The sequence below is a fragment of the Scyliorhinus canicula genome, chromosome 3 (assembly GCF_902713615.1).
Source record: "Scyliorhinus canicula chromosome 3, sScyCan1.1, whole genome shotgun sequence".
NCBI classification, from domain to species: Eukaryota; Metazoa; Chordata; class Chondrichthyes; order Carcharhiniformes; family Scyliorhinidae; genus Scyliorhinus; species Scyliorhinus canicula.
Genome location: NC_052148.1, coordinates 272,144,411 through 272,164,340, shown reverse-complemented (window position 1 = coordinate 272,164,340; position 19,930 = coordinate 272,144,411). Strand labels below are relative to the sequence as shown.

The window sequence follows — 19,930 nt, the reverse complement described above, 5'->3', positions numbered from 1 at the left end:
GTGACAGTAATAAAGATTTTTTGAAAAACTAGAAATGGACAATAAATACTGGACTAGCCAGCACACCCACTTCCCATCAAATGAATTTTAAAAACTTCCCTACTGGGATGTGAACAACCTCTTCTTTTTTTTTTTAAATTGCACAGCTCCTTTTGAATAATTTTGCGTGAATTGTAGCAAGGCCGCACAACTTGGAGGGAATATTGGGTGTGACATCCTTTTAAAGGAAGGTTACAACAGACCCACACAAGACATTTTTACAATATGATCTTTATTAGTGTCACAAGTAGGCTTACATCAACACTGGAATGAAGTTACTGTGAAAAGCCCCTAGTCGCCACACTCCGGCGCCTGTTCGGGTACAGAGGGAGAATTCAGAATGTCCAATTCACCTAACAGCACGTCTTTCGGGACCTGTGGGGGGAAACCGGAGCACCCGGAGGGAACCCACGCAGACACAGGGAGAAGGTGCAGACTCCGCACAGACAGTGACCCAAGCGGGTATTAAATCTGGGACCCTGGCGCTGCGAAGCAACAGTGCTAACCACTGTGCACATAATGTTTAATCTCTCAGATAAATCAGTATCTTAGAATTAACTGCAGCATGTGACATTTTTTTGACAGATTGGTAGCTCTTGAGAGACTGGAGCAGTTGATGCTACCAAATTTTTGTTCGCGAAGGGTTTTGAGGGTTACGGAATGACGGTGGGTTTATGGAGTTCAAATACTGCCCAGCAATGATCCAGTTGAATGACGGGTCAAGGCTGAATCATCGCCTCCCGTTCTTCTCACGGCTGAAGTGTATAAATTATGTTGGAGAATCTTGTAGCTGAGAAAGAGGCCATTAAACCCATTGTGCCTGTACTAGCTCTTTGAAAGAGTAATCCATTAGTCACACCCTCTTTTTTGATAGCCCTACAAATTTGTTTTCACCTTTTTAAAAAATATTTATCTAATTTCCTTTTGATAAAGTTACTATTACTTACCCCTCAGGGAGGGAAGAAACTGCTGTGTGCTCTGTTTCACAGAGACATGGCTCATCCCCGCCTCACCGGACTGTGCCATACAACCTGAAGGCTTCTCTATTCACCAGGCGGACCGCACGGTGTCATCGGGGAAAGCGAAGGGTGGAGGGGTTTGCCTCCTCATCAACTCCTCCTGGTGCTTGGATGTGGCGACCCTGGCGACCTATTGCTCCCCGGACCTAGAAAACCTGACCGTGAAGTGCCGCCCATGCTACCTTCCGCGGGAGTTCAGTTCTGCCATCGTCATGGCAATCTACATTCCACCACAGGCGGATTTGAAGAAGACGCTTGATGAGTTGTAGGCCACTATAAATAACAGCAAAACCGAATACCCAGAGGCCTTGTTCATGTTCATCGTGGCCGGGGAATTCAACAAGGCCAACCTCGGGTGTACTGCCAAATTCCACCAACCCATCTCCTTGCATCTCCCTTATATCCTTGACCACTGCTACAAAACATCAAGGGGGGGCCTCCCAATCCATCCCCTGACCGAACTTCAGGAAATCGGACCATAAAGCGGTGCTCCTTCTCCCGGCACACAAGCAGAAAGTTAAGCGGGAGGGTCCGGTTAAGAAGGTCGTGCAGGGCTGGTCCGAAGCAACGGAAGAGATCCTACCTGACTGCTTGGAGTCTGTGACTTGTCTGTATTCAAGAACTCAGCGGCCAACCTAAACGAGTCTGTCACCGCAGTCACAGACGGTGGCTGCGAGCCAAAGAAGATAGTACGTACGTTCCCTAACCAGAAACCATGGTTTAACCGGGAGATCCACTCCCTACTGAAGTTCGGTTTGAGGTGTTCAAGACTAGCGACCCCGACCTATACGGAAAATCCAGGTACGTCCTCCGCAAAGTCATCAGGGACGCCAAGAGACAAATACCAGACTCAGCTCGAGTCATAGAGTCACAGACTAATGACACAGATTCTCGTCGGTTGTGGCAAGGCTTAAACAATATAACGTTCGAGTAGAATCTCTGGCAGCGAAGCACCCCTCCCCGATGAACTCAGTCCATTCTAATTCATTTTGAGTAGGAGTCCAACAAAACAGATGTCACCTGGCCCAACAGCCTTGGACACACCCATACCTATAGTCAGCCTCCAGAAGTTGGATCAGCCGTTATATTGTTTAATTGCCAAGGTGCCCAGGTGGCAGTGCCATGCCAGAGGGTGCCAGGGTGGCACTACCGGGGGAGAGGGGGCCATGTCCATGAGAGGGGGGGGGGTTTGAGGGGTGGGGGAATGCAGGGCAGGTAAGTAGGGGCCTCTGGGAGGTTGGATGGGTGGGGATCCGAGAAGGGAGGAGGTGCCGTTAGGGGGCTGGGGGTGCGCCTGAGGGGGGGGGGGGCAGTGATCTGATAGCGGGGTGTCCCCTTACTTGATCGCTGTGGGGTGACATTGCCCATGGATGGAGTGACCCACACGCTCACTTCCAGATCGGGGCACCCTGTCAAACTGGCGGCCCGATCTCTCGGGTTCAGCTCCCCAGTGCTGAAAAAAATTCTAAGTGTGGCTTAAACCAGTGAGAAACTCCCCAGGTCCCAAAAAAGTGTCATTGAACACTTGAAACCAGCATAGGGGCTGGTTTAGCTCACTCAGCTAAATCGCTGGCTTTGAAAGCAGACCAAGCAGGCCAGCAGCACGGTTCGATTCCCGTACCAGCCTTCCCGAACAGGCGCCAGAATGTGGCGACTAGGGGCTTTTCACAGTAACTTCCTTGAAGCCTACTCGTGACAATAAGCGATTTTCATTTTCATTTAATTTGAATAGCGGTGGGGAACCCGCTGCCAGAGCCGGCGGGAAACTCCCTGAAAAACCCGCCACAAATTAACGTTTTGGGAGAATCGCGCCTTTGTGGCCAGGTTCCTGATTTATTTTTTAAACATGAAATTTTTTTGCGTGGTATAATTTTTGTTGTAAATTATCAATTGCATGGTTATTTTTTTTTTTGTGGGGACTGCATCAGCCAGGGAGCGTTTGTGTTCGACTGGAGCTGTCTGATGACTGTGTGCGTTGCGTTTTGCCTGATTGGGAATGGATGAGTGAGTGTGTGTGGGTTAATTGGGGCTGAGCTGAGGGGATGGTACCAGGAGGCAGCGTGCACCAATTGTACTGTCTGATGCAGCATCCCGGAGCTGTGTCAGGAATTGTTTATGCATGCAGGATCAGCGTCATGTGATGCTGAATTTTCACTACAGGGTTGCATTTAGCCAGCCATTTTGGTCTACACTCGAACTACGCAGAGAACCAATCCCCCCTTTATTTTTTTTATTATCGAGGATGGTGCTGGCTGAATCCAGAGTTGGCTGAGAAATCCGCTTGCACAGCAGCTGAGCATCTATCTCCTCCTCGTTTGGAGCCTTTCAGCCATCAGAGAGAGAGGGAGACACCTTTTCAGCGGAGATCTGGAGCTGGGTGACGTTGTGGTTTTGCAGAGCAAACCGGGGTTTGATTTAGGCTTGTGCTACTGTCCCGGAGGGCGAGAGAGTGTCGAAGGGTTCGTCGGATTACTGCAACCTACCCTTGCTATTGAGGCTGGCTGAGTGACCACTGCAGCCTAGGCACAAGACATCCTCTCTCTCTCTCTCTCCCCTCCTAAAAACACCAGCACTCTGCTGCAGGATTTTTCTCTCTCTCTCTCTCTCTTGTTAACAGCTGAGTCATCATGTCTGACCTGACTCCCCAGAGTGATGCTCCAACCCCCACCACAGACAAGATCACCCAGGCAGCCAGGGAAACCATCTACCTGTGCAACTTTCGGGTCTCCGTTGATGGAGAATGGCTGTGTTTGCGGGAACTGAACGACATCTCTCTCACACCTGACCCCGAACCCACCCATGAAGGTAATGGTGATGTGCAGACGCCACACGCTTCTCTTCCCTATTTTTCCTCTTCCCCCACCCACCCCTCTCCACCTCCAGTGCTGAGTAACCATGGCAGCAGCTTTGAATAGTGAATATTGCCATAATTGCAAATCTCTTTGATTACAAAACCCTGTTCTGCTCACTGTTTTCACCGTTTAAATGTTGACAGTGCACAGACAAAACCTTCAAATTTCTGCTGTGTCACACTGCTTACGTACTGTATTAATGTCAATTGTACATCAAAATCATTTCTTATTTTTGTTGCCCAGATTGAAAGCCTGTTTGAATATTGTTTTATGTGCTGGACAGGGCCCAGTATCGTTTTTTAATTTAATAATTGGCCGTAGTTTTTCTGAATACTCTTTCCCCCCGCAAGCCATCGTGATCTTTCGCAGCTAGTCTTCCTGGGTATATAGATGCCGGGAGCTGATGCAACTCTCCTTTCCAACCTATAAAAAGGATTGGTGGGGGGGGGGGGGGGGTTGTGATTTTCACGCAAAGCCCGTTTGATATTAAGAAGAACGTCAAGCTTGTGCACAGCCGCTCAAACTTCCTATTCAAAGCAAACCAGGGCAAGGCCATCTTGGAGACAATGTGCTGATGCAAGGTGACGATGGTGCGATGACTGCCCTCTGTTGCTGCCTTCCCCCGTCATTCCCACCCCCACCCAACCACCCCCCCCCCAATGCTTGACCCTTGAACTGTGCATCGGTCATCTTGGGCGTACCGGACAGTACAAAGACAGACATATATTTTCGCTGCTGCCTGAATTTGTAGAGGGCCAGGGCAGAACGATGCGCTTGCTCTTGGCTTGAGATAGGTTTTTGATCGTCTTGTTTAGTCTGGATAGCTCCTCGTCGCCAGCATTAACTCTTTCACTGCCGTGCCCTGGCGGAGACGCGGGGTTTCCACAGATTGAAGGTGTGAGATTTAGGATGGACTGTATTGTACGAGAGAGGTTTTGGGTTTAGAAACACTGACTCAATATTTTTTTCGAGGTGAAATTTATTTATTTTTTTACAAAGATGTGCGTCCGAATGAGAAAGCCTTGCTATCTTGAAGAGACAGCTGGGTGGGTGGGTGAGCAGTTAAGCTAATTAAGGTTCTGTAATAAGCCTCATTTCAGCAGTAGTATGTTTAAGGTTTGGGGGCAGCACGATAGCACAAGTGGATAGCACTGTGGCTTCGCAGCGCCAGGGTCCCAGGTTCGATTCCCCGCTGGGTCACTGTCTGTGCGGAGTCTGCACGTTCTCCCCGTGTCTGCGTGGGTTTCCTCCGGGTGCTCCGGTTTCCTCCCACAGTCCAAAGATGTGCAGGTTTAGGTGGATTGGCCATGATAAATTGCCCCTTAGTGGCCAAAAGGTTAGGAGGGGTTATTGGGCTATGGAGATCGGGTGGAAGTGAGGGCTTAGGTGGGTCGGTGCAGACTCAATGGGCCGAATGGCCTCCTTCTGCACTGTATGTTCGATGTTCTATGTTAAGATGATTTGCAACAGACTAGTTGTGAGCAGATGCAACATCAAGTAAATGGAGCAGTTTTAAAGGGGACAGGAATTAAGAACCTGGAGGTTTATGTACATAAATCCTTAAAGGTGACCGGCTAGTAAATTAACTTTTATTAAATACAGAAAACGGGATTCTGGACTTCACTTAAAGAGTGGCGTAGATTGCAAAAGCACGGAACAATAAATCACTGGTTCAGGAGTACAGAGTCTGTTCTGGGCACCAGACCTCAGGAAGGATATCAAGGCCTTGGGAGAGGATGTGGTGGGGATTTTAGTAGAATGATATCGGGGATGAGGGATTTCAGTTCTGGAGAAACTGGGATTTGCTCTCCTACTGAGTAGAGAAGGTTTTGGGGCAACATAACAGTTCAAAATCATCAATGGTTTGCGCAAGTGTAGACGAAGAGAAACTGTTTTCCCTGGTAATAGTCAGTAATCCGAGGCCACAGATTGATGGAAGTTGCGAAAAGAACATTTTATAGGTCTCTCTGCGTTGGGGGGGGGGGGGGGTAGAGCAAGGAGAATGGGACTCTTCCAAACGGTCTAGCACAGGCTCGATGGGCTGAATGGTCTTATCCTTGCTGTGCGATCCTGTGAAATCAGCCTGCCAAGCAGATCGTCCTGGATTATCTTTCACCATAGCTTCGATTGGCTTCGGTGGAGGTAACAGCTTTGATTTTAGCTTCACATTTTTTACTGCCAGGCCTTTTGTGTTTCAATTCCCCCTCCGCCCAGGCGTCTCTGGGGATAATGTTTTTCAAAAGGTAACTCGATCATTCCTTTAACCAATTCGGTGCCTTTTTCAGGTGCGCAATGTGAAGGTGTTTCATTAGCTCCCCGCTTAATGTAAAATCAAACCGGAAGGCTAAAAGAAAGTATGTGTCCCTGTTGGAGCCTTCCCCACCCTCAACTCTGCCTCACCATAATGTTGTCACCGAGAGGTTTATGATCATTTAACACTGAATTAATTCAGTTGATGATTTCACATCAATATTTGACCTGCGCTGCACACTGCTTAATCTATATTCAGGCACACAGCACAACGAGATTATTCTTCAGCGCATTTGGCATTCTGTTTTGTGTCATTGGAACAGGAAAAGCCATTCCGCCATGACTTAGAAAATGCTAATCTCTATCTTTCGTCCAGTTAACCATCTGGAGTGGCACAGTGGTTAGCACTGCTGCCCCGCAGCGCCAGGGGCCCGGGATCGATTCCGGCCTCGGGTCACTGTCTGTGCGGAGTCTGCACGCCCTCCCCGTGCCTGCGTGGGTTTCCTCCGGGTGCTCCGGTTTCCTCCCACAGTCCAAAGATGTGCCTAGATAGGGTGCTCCTTCGGAGGGTCAGTGCAAACTCGATGGGTCGAACGGCCTCCTTCTGCACTTTTAGGGATTCTATGATTCTCTCTTCATGCCCATACCCAACAAAAACCTGTCAATTTCAGTTTTTAGATTTTCATTCGCAGGAGCGAATATCTCACGGGCCACTTGAGAGCCATTAGAATAATTCTTCAGCATCAATACAAACAATAAAGAGTGTTTCAGCTCAGGCAAAGGGCTAGCTGGAAAATAACCACTGCACTAGTGGCTTGAAGAACAAAGAAAAGTACAGCACAGGAACAGGCCCTTCGGCCCTCCAAGCCTGCGCCGACCATGCTGCCCATCCAAACTAAAATCTTCTACACTTCCTGGGTCCGCATCCCTCTATTCCCATCCTATTCATGTATTTGTCAAGATGCCTCTTAAACATCACTATCGTCCCTGCTTCCACCACCTCCTCCGGCAGCGAGTTCCAGGCACCCTCTGTGTAAAAAAAAAACTTGCCTCGTGCATCTCCTCTAAACCTTGCCCCTCGCACCTTAAACCTATGCCCCCTAGCAATTGACCCCTCTACCCTGGAAAAAAGTCTCTGACTATCCACTCTATCTATGCCCCTCATAATTTTGTAGACCTCTACCAGGTCGCCCCTCACCTCCGTCGTTCCAGTGAGAGCAAACCAAGTTTATTCAACCTCTCCTCCTATCTAATGCCCTCCATACCAGGCAACGTCCTGGTAAATCTCTTCTGCACCCTCTCTAAAGCCTCCACATCCTTATGGTAGTGTGGCGACCAGAATTGAACACTACACTCCAAGTGTGGCCTAACTAAGGTTCTATAAAGCTGCAACATGACTTGCCAATTCTTATACTCAGTGCCCCGGCCAATGAAGGCAAGCGTGCCGGATGCCTTTTTGACTACCTTCTCCAATTGTGTTGCCCCTTTCAGTGACCTGTGGACCTGTACACCTAGCTGTTTACACCTAGCTATCACAATTATAAATATCTGCATTTGAAATGAATAGAACTTTCACATTCTGTTTTTCAAAAGCTTCTTGACAAATGAGGCCAACATTGTTAGCTTCAAAGTCCCAGTGAAGAGAGGGGGGGGGAATACAAATTAGGATTCCTACTTCTCATCTGTATCCGCTGATTTTCCAACAAGAACTTGCATTTATATAGCAACTTAAGACATGACCTCTGGGCTCTTGACAGGAACATTGACCAACGCAGTTTGATACAGTCACATGAGCTACGAAGATAGGTGCTCAAAAGCTCGGTCGAAGAGGTAGAGAATGTCTTGAGTGAGGAGAGATGTGGAGAGATTTAGGGAAGGAATTCCAGAGCGAGACCCCGGGCAGCTGGAGGCCCTGCTGCCGAGGCTGGAACAAGGAAATTAGGGATGTGCACGAGATGAATTGGACTGTGGATGCTCTCTGTCTGAATCCCGATGTGCTGAGTGACCGTTTAGAAAGTTACTAATTAGTGGAAGAGTCAGCATCTTGGAGGGTGGAGGTGGAGGGATTGGTGGAGGGCTGGGGTCTTTTGCAGCGGAGCAGACCAGCTGAAAAATAGCAGGCAAGCTCCCAGTCGTTAGGCTGTTGACTCCCTGAGATTCTGGTTCTCTTCCTCCTCTCTTTCCCCCCCCCCCCCCATCCCCTCCCCATGATGGAGAATGAATGGCTTTCTGACAACTCTCCAGTACCAGCAGTGCCTCTGTGGATGGTGGCCACTGCTGGGACTGCAGTCAGTACTTGACAAGAAGCAGCCATGGAGGAAGTTGGGACTGCAAGACAAATGGGTGGTTCTGATGGCCTCTGGCACAGGGGTTGGGGGAGCAGGGGAACGTTTTGGGGGTGGTGATTACCATTGGCCCGAGGGTTCACTCCCCGTATCAGTTTCTAAACCTACCCTACCACTGGTTAAAATTCCAGCAGGTGACCAATGTGGTGCCCCCACCATCTGATTTAACGCCTCTGGGGGAGGTGTAAAATTCCACACCTCTTTTGTTTCAATTCCTGCCCTAGATATTTTTTCTCTACTGTGTGCACCTTAACACCTCATGGTTCACGATTCTCTTAAGGTTTTTTTTTTCTTTTTTAAAATTTAGATTACCCAATTATTTTTTCCAATTAAGGGGCAATTTAGCGTGGCCAATCCACCTACTCTGCACATTTTTGGGTTGTGGGGGCGAAACCCACGCAGACACGGGGAGAATGTGCAAACTCCACACGGACAGTGACCCAGGGCCGGGATCGAACCTGGGACCTCAGCGCCGTGAGGCGGTTATGCTAACCACTAGGCCACCGTGCTGCCCGACGATTCTCTTAAGGTTAACGTGCAGGTTCAGTCAGCAGTTAGGAAGGCAAATGCAATGTTAGCATTCATGTCGAGAGGGCTAGAATACAAGAGCCGAGGATGTACATCTGAGGCTGTATAAGGCTCTGGTCAGACCCCCATTTGGAGTATTGTGAGCAGTTTTGGGCCCCATATCTAAGGAAGGATGTGCTGGGGCCTTGGGAAGGGTCCAGAGGAGGTTCACAAGAATGATCCCTGGAATGAAGAACTTGTCGTATGAGGAACGGTTGAGGACTCTGAGTTTGTACTCGTTGGAGTTTAAAAGGATGTTATTGAAGCTTATAGGATACTGTGAGGCCTGGATAGAGTGGACGTGGTGAGGATGCTTCCACTTGTAGGAAAAACTAGAACCAGTGGACACCATCTCAGACTGAAGGGACGATCCTTTAAAACAGAGATGAGGAGGAATTTCTTCAGCCAGAGGGTGGTGAATCTGTGGAACTCTTTGCCGCAGAAGGCTGTGGAGGCCAAATCTCTGAGTGTCTTTAAGACAGAGATCTTGATTAATAAGGGGATCAGTGTTTATGGGGAGAAGGCAGGAGAATGGAGATGAGAAAAATATCAGCCATGATTGAATGGCAGAGCAGACTCGATGGACAGAATGGCCTAATTCTGCTCCTATGTCTTCTGGTGAGCCTGGATTAAGATTTGGATGGGTTGGGGGCGAGGGAGGTGGAGGTTCATGTTCAGCCAACCTGTTGATATTCCTTCACCCCTTCCCAAAGGAGCCAGAGTTGACATCCAGAAGGAATCCCACATTGAAACTGTGAAGAGTGCAAGGGATCGGTGAATAAACTGCTTAAAAAGGCCAACACCAGGTAATGAGTGACTTTACCTTGCGGGAGTTTCCAAGGACGCACACAAACAAATCCAACATTGGAGAATGATATTTTCCAATTCCACCATTGCCTGATGTACTTTTGGATGTGATGGGGAGCTGTGTATGTACAGTCACGTCCATCTCCTGTACGTACAGTTTCATCCCTTTCCTCCGAGTTCTCCGCTGCTGAAATGTGATGCGCGACTCGCACAAATGGGCTACTTAGCCCAGCAGATCTCTGTGCGCTCCACATGAACAATCTCGACAGAAACATTACGAGTCTCATTGTGTAATCTTTGCAGTTTGCGTCTTCCCCCCCCCCCCCCCCCCCCCCCCCCCCCCCCCCCAAATTTTTAAAAAAATCAGTAGATTTTTTTTCCGGTGGTGCTTTTATTTGCATGACATTCTGTCCTTTTTTTTCTTTTTACTTTTTGCTGCTCTTTGCAAAGACTCTTGGGAGGATTTAACAGTTTGGGTGGATCAGATGCTTGAGGAAGCTGAAGGTGGGTAACAGGATTGTTTATCGGCTCTCGTACATCGCACGCTAGGGCTTGAACCACCGCCGCGTTCTCCCACCCCCGTGTTAACATCGATGACGTACAGCCATTTGCCGAGATCACAAATACATGGTTGATGGGTAATCCTGCACACCCCCACACCCCACCACCCTGTCTCCACAACCTGCTCCCAAGATCGTTGTGTCTCTCTAATTCTGGCCTCTTGAGCACCCTTGATTTCCATCATTGGCATCCGTACCTTCGGATTCCTGGCCCCAAGCTCTGGAATGCCCTCTCTGAAAGATCATGACTGATTTGTGTTTTACCCGCCTTGGTTCTAGAACCCTTCGTTCCCTTGCACAACAGTAATCCATCCATCTCGTGAAATGCGTTAAACCCATGCCATTTTCGGGGGGGTGAGGCGTTCCAGATTTTCACTTCTGTGAAGAAGGGTTTCCTGACCTCACTTCCAAGATCACAGAATTGTTCACCGCTCACAAGGTGACCACTCGGCCCATCGTGTCTGCTCCTGCTCCCAATGAGCAGCTCGCCTAGTTCCAATCCCCCGCCTTCTCCCCGCAAACCTACGCATCCTTCCTGTTTATTCTCGTCAATCTTTTCTGCGCCCTCTCTCTCTCTCTCGAGCAGTCTGATTCTTCCTAAACTGAGGTGTCCAGAACCCGACACAATGCTGAGGCCACACTAGTGACTTGTACACATTCAATTTAACCTCCTTGCTGTTGTACTCTGCCGCTGCCAAGGATACTGGCTGCTTGAGAAATCGCACGCTCACCGTGTCCTTCCACCATCAATGACTTTGTCCATTTATACCCAGGTCGCACTACTCTAATTTGGTTCTGCCACCATGTTCTCGAGCCCCCCCCCCCAAACCAGAGGACATAGTTCCTCTCTATCTACCCTTTCAACTTCATTAATTTAAAAAAAATAATCTTTATTGTCACCAGTGGCTTACATTAACACTGTAATGAAGTTACTGTGAAAATCCCCGAGTCGCCACATTCTGGCGCCTGTTTGGGTACACAGAGGGAGAATTCAGAATGTCCAATTCACCTAACCTCACGTCTTTCGGGACTTGTGGGGGGGAAACCGGAGCACCCGGAGGAAACCCACGCTGACACTGGGAGAACTGGGCAGCACGGTAGCATAGTGGTTAGCACAGTTGCTTCACAGCTCCAGCCTCCCAGGTTCAATTCCCGGCTTGGGTCACTGTCTGTGCGGAGGCTGCACGTTCTCCCCGTGTCTGCGTGGGTTTCCTCCGGGTGCTCCGGTTTCCTCCCACAAGTCCTGAAAGACGTGCTTGTTAGGTGGATTGGCCGTGATAAATTGCCCCTCGTATCCAAAAAGGTTAGGTGGGGGTTACTGGGTACGGGGACAGGGTGGAGGCGTGGCCTTAAGTAGGGTGCTCTTTCCGAGGACCGGCGCAGACTCGGGTGGGCTGAATGGCCTCCTTCTGCACCGTAAATTCTATGAACGTACAGACTCTACACAGACAGTGACCCAAGCCGGGAATCAAACCTGGGACCCTGGCTCTGTGAAGCAACAGTGCTGTGAAGCAACAGTGCTAACCACCAGCACTCCTCCACAACTGAAACCATCTCAACGTTTACTCCATCTCGCGTCTACCCCATCAGGTCACCTCTCAATCGTCTTTTTAAAGTACAGCACCATAGCCTGTCCAATCGTTCCTGATAGATACACCTTGCTGTCGTCCATGTAAACCTCTTGTTGTATTTTCTCCAATGCTACTATATCATTCTTAGTAATACGGAGACCAGGACTGTGCTCCGGAGATAAGACATTGCACAGACTGCGATGTGTCAGAATCTGTTCTGAGTGCGTAGACGTTACAGGTGTTGAAATTGCTTTGCATCCGAATCGAACAGCAGGATCTGTGTGGTTTGTGTCTACTTCATATTTCACTATGTAAAAAATATGTTTCCATATCTAAAATGTGAAGCCACTTTTATTGAAATCAGCTGGTGGTGTTACACTTGGCTGATTTTAAACTTGGCAGATTTTAAACCTTTTTCCACTTCTTCTTTTGGTTTTCACTACTTTTAAATTTAACAGTTTTTTTGGTTAGTTTGAGATAGCACAGTTCTGAGGGGGGGAACCAGGGAGATTCAACCACATCTAAACATAGACCATCACCTGTTGCACAAACTACCAACAGTTGTGCTTAACGTCCCGTTGCCTTGTTGGTCGCACACTACTTGGGCTCTTAAAAGTTCGAGAAATCGTCCTGCATTTAATTTTTTTCCCGTAAATTTAAAGCACCCAATTCATTTTTTTCCCCAGTTAAGGGGCAATTTAGCGTGGCCGATCCACCTACCCTGCACATCTTTGGGTTGTGGGGGTGAGACCCACGCAGACACGGGGAGAATGTGCAAACTCCACACGGACAGTGACCCGGGGCCGATATCGAACCCGGTTCCTCGGCGCCGTGAGGCGGCAGTGCTAACCACTGTGCCACCGTGCCTCCCCTTAGTCTTGCATTTAATGGGAAAGCTTGTACTGAAACCAATTATGGGCCACAACCTTCCTGGCTCCCCAGATTTGGGTGGTATGCCAATGATGTGCTGGGGGATCCCTCTCGGAAGGCCCCATGGAAGGGTTTACCCAATAATTAATCCAGAAGTGCTAACTTGCTCTGAGCTGACTTAAATCATTAACTCCGGATGGTTCTGCCAGTTTTACTTACCCTACTAGTTCTTCGGAAAGAATTAGAGAGAAAAACAACTTCTAACTTCAAAAGTACTATTTTAAACAATCAGACTGAGCCCGCAAAGTACAAATCAACCCCCCCCCCGGCAACTGCACGGAATTTCCCCGCTACCCCTCCCCAAACCCCCCACATCCCGTTCACGTACCTCAGAAACTTACCGTGTCCCTTTCAGTGGGACCATTAAACTCACCTGCTTTATGGCAGCGAGTGCTGTAAAAAGGCGGGGGAGGGGGTGTGTACTTCGCTCTGCTCCTTTTGCACTGACGCTAACCCTTCCTCACCCGGCCCAAGGTAGGAAGGCCAGGCCAGGTGGGCGCCTCCCCCGTGTAGCGAGGGTACGTTTGCCAGGGAGTGGCAATCCACGCAGGCTGCCGCTCCGCAGAAGTTACCAGCTGATGTCTGCCGACAGGTAGCACAGAACAAACTAAAATTAAAATCCATCTTTGACAAAAGAAGGCCGGTTTTGTGGAGAACTTTGGGACAAACGTGTTTGACCCAGGGGTTGATAAGAATGTGAAACTTGGGACCTCAGAAGGAGGCTTGGGAGCACCACTCCGCATCGAGGGTGACTGACCAGGCCTGTCTCCCGCTCTGACCGCCGGCCATTGGTGCGGTTGGAAGGATTTCCCGGTTGACGCTCCCATCTGTTTGGCCGAATTGCGAATGCACCTTCTGTGACCGTCAAGTCCTGGGGTGGGCCTGGAACCTGGAGCTTCTGGTTCAGAGCCGGGGCGTTACCCACTGGGCCACAAGGCCTCAATCACCGGGAGTGGTTGAGGTGAATAGCCAAGCTACATTTACGCTGGATAAACACAGAGGGAGAACGGAATAGAAGGTCAAGGTGACAGTCTGGATCAATCTCTTCTGAACCGAGAAGTGGATTAGGCCATAAGACATAGGAACAGAATTAGGCCACTCGGCCCATCGAGTCTGCTCAATCAAGGCTGATATTTTCTCATCCCCATTCTCCTCCCTTCTCCCCATAACCCCTGATCTCCTTATTAATCAAGAACCTATCTATCTCTGTCTTAAAGACACCCAGTGAATTGGCCTCCCCAGCCTTCTGCGGCAAAGAGTTCCACAGATTCACCACCCTCTTGATGTTGCGCTCAGACCAAGAAAGCCTCACAAGGTGGTACATAAATGCAAGTTGTTGGTGCTGCAAATCTGTTCATTTTGATAAATTAGTAAGTACTCCTGAAAAAAGGAGACCTGCTGTCAAAGTTTTTCATCTTACACTCATCAGAACAGGCAGCAGGATTACCCACAGTAAAAGGAACAACAATTTGTACTGCACGAGATGAGCGCTAGATTGAAAGCCTTGTTAGCATGTCACTTTTTCAGCAATGCTGAAGTTCTGTACTACCAAATGACTATTCATTAGAGTTTTGAAAGGAATCCTGGTAACCAGCCCCTTACAAACACTGGATGTTAGCAGACTTGCAACTTACCAGAGAACCAGACTTGTTTAGCACAGGGCTAAATCGCTGGCTTTGACAGCAGGCCAGCAGCACGGTTCAAGTCCCGCACCAGCCTCCCCGAACAGGCGCCGGAATGTGGCGACTAGGGGCTTTTCACAGTAACTTCATTTGAAGCCTACTGGTGACAATAAGCGATTTTCATTTCATTTTATTCATTTCAATAGCTTTGGATTGAAAAACTACAGAGTTGGGTGTATAAAAATGATTCAATTAATCTGCGGATTTATAACCCATTATTTGGAGATGAGATTTAAAATTGTCGGTGAGGTGTGACTGCCTAAATAAGGACTGTTTAATTCCACCGTCATTTGGGTCAGAGTTCAAAGATTGGCAAAAGGGCGCGAGGCGAGACGAGGAACGTTTCTTACGCAGTGAGTTTTTGTGATCCAAAATGAGCTGCCTGGAAGGTTGGCGGAGACTGATTCAATAGGGTAAATACTCGACAGGGAAAAATCTTTCTGATATGGACAAAGAGCAAGGGGAATGGGACTAACTGGATAACTGTTTCAGAAGAGCCAGCACAATGGGCCTCCTCTGCTGGATGTTTCTATGGCAACAGAAATGGAGAGAAGAATGTGACTGTGCATGTGAGTCACAGTGAAGGACCGTGGACCTGGGAAATATTAATACTTCCTCCGCTGTAGCTATTGGTAAACCCTTAACCAGAAATACCTGGAGCTTGTCTTTGCAGTCAGCGGTCCGAAAATGTTTAGTTGCACGTTGCTGGCCTTGATATTTTTTTAGTGCAGCCTCGCGCTGTCTGGCTTGAGGTGGGGAGAATTGTGTACAGGTTTGCTGCTTTTGAGGCTTGGTGGCAACTTCTTAGAACATAGAACGTACATTGCAGAAGGAGGTCATTCGGCCCATCGAGTCTGCACCGACCCACTTAAGCCCTCACTTCCACCCCATCCCCGTAACTAAGGGCCAATCCACTCAACCAACACGTGTTTGGACTGTGGGAGGAAACCGGAGCACCCGGAGGAAACCCACGCAGGCACTGGGCGAACGTGCAGACTCCGCACAGACAGTGACCCAAGCCGGGAATCGAACCTGGGACCCTGGAGCTGTGAAGCCACAGTGCTCGCCACTTGTGCTGCCGTGCTTAAATGGGATTTGCAGTTCTTGAGCAATTGGTAGATGAGAAAATTGATTGGGTTTTCAAAAACGCCAGTGTTGTTCTGAGCCGGTTTGCGTTGCTGGGAACAGAGGAAGGCCATTCATCTGCTCGGGCCTCTTCCATCGTTCACACGGACATGCTCATTCGGAGGAGTAGGCCACAAGCCTCCCCAGCCTGCCCTGAGAGTCGAAAGGATCATGGCGCATCGGATTGTAGTTCCATGTTCCTGCCAACCCTGACAACCTTTCACCCCTTTGCTTACCACAGATCTGTCTACTTCTGCCTTCATTTTTTTTTCAAATGCGTCGCTTCCACAGCCTTTTGAAGACTAGCAATTCAAAGAAGAATCTTTTTTCCTCATCTCTGTTTTAAACGGATGACCCTTTATTTTTAAACGGTGGTTCCTAATTGTAGATTGTCCCACACGAGGACACATCCTCTCCACATCCGCCCTGTCAATACCCCTCAGGATCTTGTATGTTTCAATCATGTCGCCTCTTATTCTTCTAACCAGTAATTTGACCTTTCCTTTAACGACTCCAATGACTTTCCTGTGTATAATGTAAAGATGTTTCAAACAGGAAGGCCCAGTCTGGTTCAGGTGTAGAGTGTCCCAGTGGTACAGCCTCCATTTTCCCCAGTACTGATAACCATGCCCCACAAACCAGCACTCCCCTCCCCACACCAGTCTGAGGCATGTATTCATCTCACTAATTTTATGTACCCTACGCCAATTTGCACGTGACTCCGGTAAAAATCCAGCGATTGTAACCTTGTGGAGGTTCCGCTTTTCACTTTAGTGCCGAGCTCAAACTCTAAATGTAAAAGCTCTTTCCCGACTCTGCCTGTGTCGTTGGTGCCTACATGGACCCACGACAACGGGATCCTGCCCCTCGCACTGCAAGTTCCCATCAAGCCCGGAGCACATGTCCGGAACCCTGGCACTGGGTTGGCAACACTGGCTTTTTCCTGCTGATAACTATGTCAATCCACCTCACTATACTGCCCCCTATCACCACTGCACTCCTAAGCGCCCCCCCCCCCCCCCCCACCCCCCACTTGGATGGCTTCCTGTACCACGGTGCCATGGTCAGTCAGCTAGCTCGTTCACCCTGTAGCCCCCCTCTCATCCAGGCAAGCTGAGAGCATTAAATCCATGGACAATTGCAGAGGCTGACACTCCTGTCCTCTGGGTCCCCATTCCTGCCTCATTCACAGTCGCACCCTCCTGTCCCTGACGCTCCACCTCAGAAGACCCCATCCCAGGAGGCCTGACTGCCTCCTGGTACAAAACATCTGGCTAACTTTCCCCCTCCCTGATGTGCCTCAGTGTCCGCAGCCTCCCTGATGTCAGTGTCGGCAGCTCAGCCTCCCTGATGTGTCTCAGTGTCCGCAGCCTCCCTGATGTGTCTCAGTGCCCACAGCTCAGCCTCCCTGATGTGTCTCAGTGTCGGCAGCTCAGCCTCCCTGATGTGTGTCAGTGTCCGCAGCTCAGCCTCCCTGATGTGTCTCAGTGTCCGCAGCCTCCCTGATGTGTCTCAGTGTCCGCAGCTCAGCCTCCCTGATGTGTTGCAGTGTCCGCAGCCACCCTGATGTGTCTCAGTGTCCGCAGCCTCCCTGATGTGTCTCAGTGTCCGCAGCCTCCCTGATGTGTCTCAGTGTCCGCAGCCTCCCTGATGTGTCTCAGTGTCCGCAGCCTCCCTGATGTGTCTCAGTGTCCGCAGCTCAGCCTCCCTGATGTGTCTCAGTGTCGGCAGCTCAGCCTCCCTGATGTGTGTCAGTGTCCGCAGCTCAGCCTCCCTGATGTCAGTGTCGGCAGCTCAGCCTCCCTGATGTGTCTCAGTGTCGGCAGCTCAGCCTCCCTGATGTGTCTCAGTGTCCGCAGCCTCCCTGATGTGTCTCAGTGTCCGCAGCTCAGCCTCCCTGATGTCAGTGTCGGCAGCTCAGCCTCCCTGATGTGTCTCAGTGTCCGCAGCCTCCCTGATGTCAGTGTCCGCAGCCTCCCTGATGTCAGTGTCGGCAGCTCAGCCTCCCTGATGTCAGTGTCGGCAGCTCAGCCTCCCTGATGTCAGTGTCCGCAGCTCAGCCTCCCTGATGTGTCTCAGTGTCCGCAGCCTCCCTGATGTGTCTCAGTGTCGGCAGCTCAGCCTCCCTGATGTCAGTGTCCGCAGCTCAGCCTCCCTGATGTGTCTCAGTGTCGGCAGCTCAGCCTCCCTGATGTCAGTGTCCGCAGCTCAGCCTCCCTGATGTGTCTCAGTGTCGGCAGCTCAGCCTCCCTGATGTGTCTCAGTGTCCGCAGCCTCCCTGATGTGTCTCAGTGTCGGCAGCCTCCCTGATGTGTCTCAGTGTCCGCAGCTCAGCCTCCCTGATGTGCCTCAGTGTCCGCAGCCTCCCTGATGTGTCTCAGTGTCCGCAGCTCAGCCTCCCTGATGTGTCTCAGTGTCCGCAGCTCAGCCTCCCTGATGTGTCTCAGTGTCCGCAGCTCAGCCTCCCTGATGTGTCTCAGTGCCCACAGCTCAGCCTCCCTGATGTCAGTGTCCGCAGCTCAGCCTCCCTGATGTCAGTGTCCGCAGCTCAGCCTCCCTGATGTCAGTGTCCGCAGCTCAGCCTCCCTGATGTCAGTGTCCGCAGCTCAGCCTCCCTGATGTGTCTCAGTGTCCGCAGCTCAGCCTCCCTGATGTGTCTCAGTGTCCGCAGCCTCCCTGATGTGTCTCAGTGTCCGCAGCCTCCCTGATGTGTCTCAGTGTCGGCAGCTCAGCCTCCCTGATGTGTCTCAGTGTCCGCAGCTCAGCCTCGCTGATGTCTCAGTGTCGGCAGCTCAGCCTCCAGCTCCCTGACGCTGGGCTGAAGGTCCTCGAGCCGAGGACTCTGACTGCAGACGTGTTTGTCCTGGATGGCACTGAGATTAATGAACTCCCACATGCTGCAACCTTGACACATCACCTGTCCTGCCATCATTCTAATTCATTCTATTATTCACTTATTTATGTTGCTTTTATATATATTTTGTTCGCTGTACCACCAGTTTGTATACTATTTTAAACCTAAGGAACAGACCGTAACCATGTACCAGGTACTCACCAAACAGCTAGCTCCTGTCCCTGGAGTCCAGTAGGAATCAATTCCTTCCAGAGTGAGGAAGGTAGAAAAGGCAAAAGGGGAAACAAATAGCTGGTTGCTGAATTTGCCGCTCCGTGGCGTGGCTTTGTTCTCTTGGTAATGGGAATGTTGGGGGTGACCGAATGAATCCAACGTGCATCCCGAATACTGTACCAACCGATTGGAAAGAAGTGATCTCGGCTACCCTGGCCGGAGCAGCTGGTCCCATTGGTCAGCTGAAGCCTCAGATAAACACCTCTCTGTCCCTCGTCTTCCCAACGCAACTTCACCTGAAACTTTGCTGCAAGGTGAGACTGTTTGCTCAGTCCTGCTTTATTACTGAAGGGCTGGAAAGAAGTAGAAGCGTTCAATTGACAAACATCGCTCGATGGCTACAGTGTTTACAGAAATCACTTTGTTGACCTCCCCGGGATTTGTGGAATCCGAATCCTTCTGGACCGAGAGTCAAGGTGGTTTACGAGAATTCAGTTAACTGGAGAGATTTGGGGAAGGCGGGCTTGATTTCCTCAAAGCAGAGAAGGTGAACGGGAGGTTTTACAGAGGCGTTTATGACCCTGAAGGGTTTTGATAGAGTGAATAAGGAGAAACTGATTCCAGTGTCAGTGGAGGGTCAATAACCAAAGGGACACAGATTTCATGGGTCGGATTCTCCGTCCTCCGCACCACATTTCTATTTCAGCCCGCCAGCCGGATTCTCCGTTACACCGGCCGGTCAGTGGGGTTTCCCATTGTGGGGCAGCCCCACGCCGTCGGGAAACCCCCCGGGGCTGCCGGCAAAACGGAGCATCCGGCCGGCAGGGAGAATCCAGCCCCAGGTCACTGGCAACAGAAGCAGAGGGGGGGGAGTGAGGAGAATTATTTTTATGCAGAGAGTTGTTTTGAACTGGGAAGGTGCTGCCTGAAAGGACGGTGGAAGCAGATTCCAGAGGAACTTTCAGAAAAGGGAATTGGAGAAAGACTTGGAGGGAAGATTAAAATTGAGGATCTGTGGGGAAAGAGCACAGGGAGCGACTAATCAGATCGCTCTTTCCAAGAGCCAGTATAGACACAATGGGCCGAATGGCCACCCCCTGCACTCTTGTGGTTCTG

The 19,930-nt window shown here is 50.0% G+C and overlaps 1 protein-coding gene across 9 annotated transcripts in view; it reads left to right on the top strand.

Annotated features, from left to right (window-relative positions):
• The window catches only part of rufy3 (RUN and FYVE domain containing 3), an 87,813-nt gene that overhangs the window by 9,849 nt on the left and 58,034 nt on the right, over positions 1-19,930 (top strand). For 3 of the 9 annotated variants that reach the window (XM_038792833.1, XM_038792835.1, XM_038792839.1), the window contains exon 2: positions 10,330-10,383. The exons of 1 other annotated variant lie outside the window; for it this stretch is intronic. In XM_038792833.1, coding sequence (XP_038648761.1) covers positions 10,330-10,383 — 54 coding nt within the window. Of the gene's footprint in view, positions 1-3,116; positions 3,864-5,921; positions 6,053-10,329; positions 10,384-19,930 lie in introns of those variants that run through there. 5 more of the 9 variants (XM_038792836.1, XM_038792840.1, XM_038792838.1 and 2 more) reach the window with 5 other exon arrangements.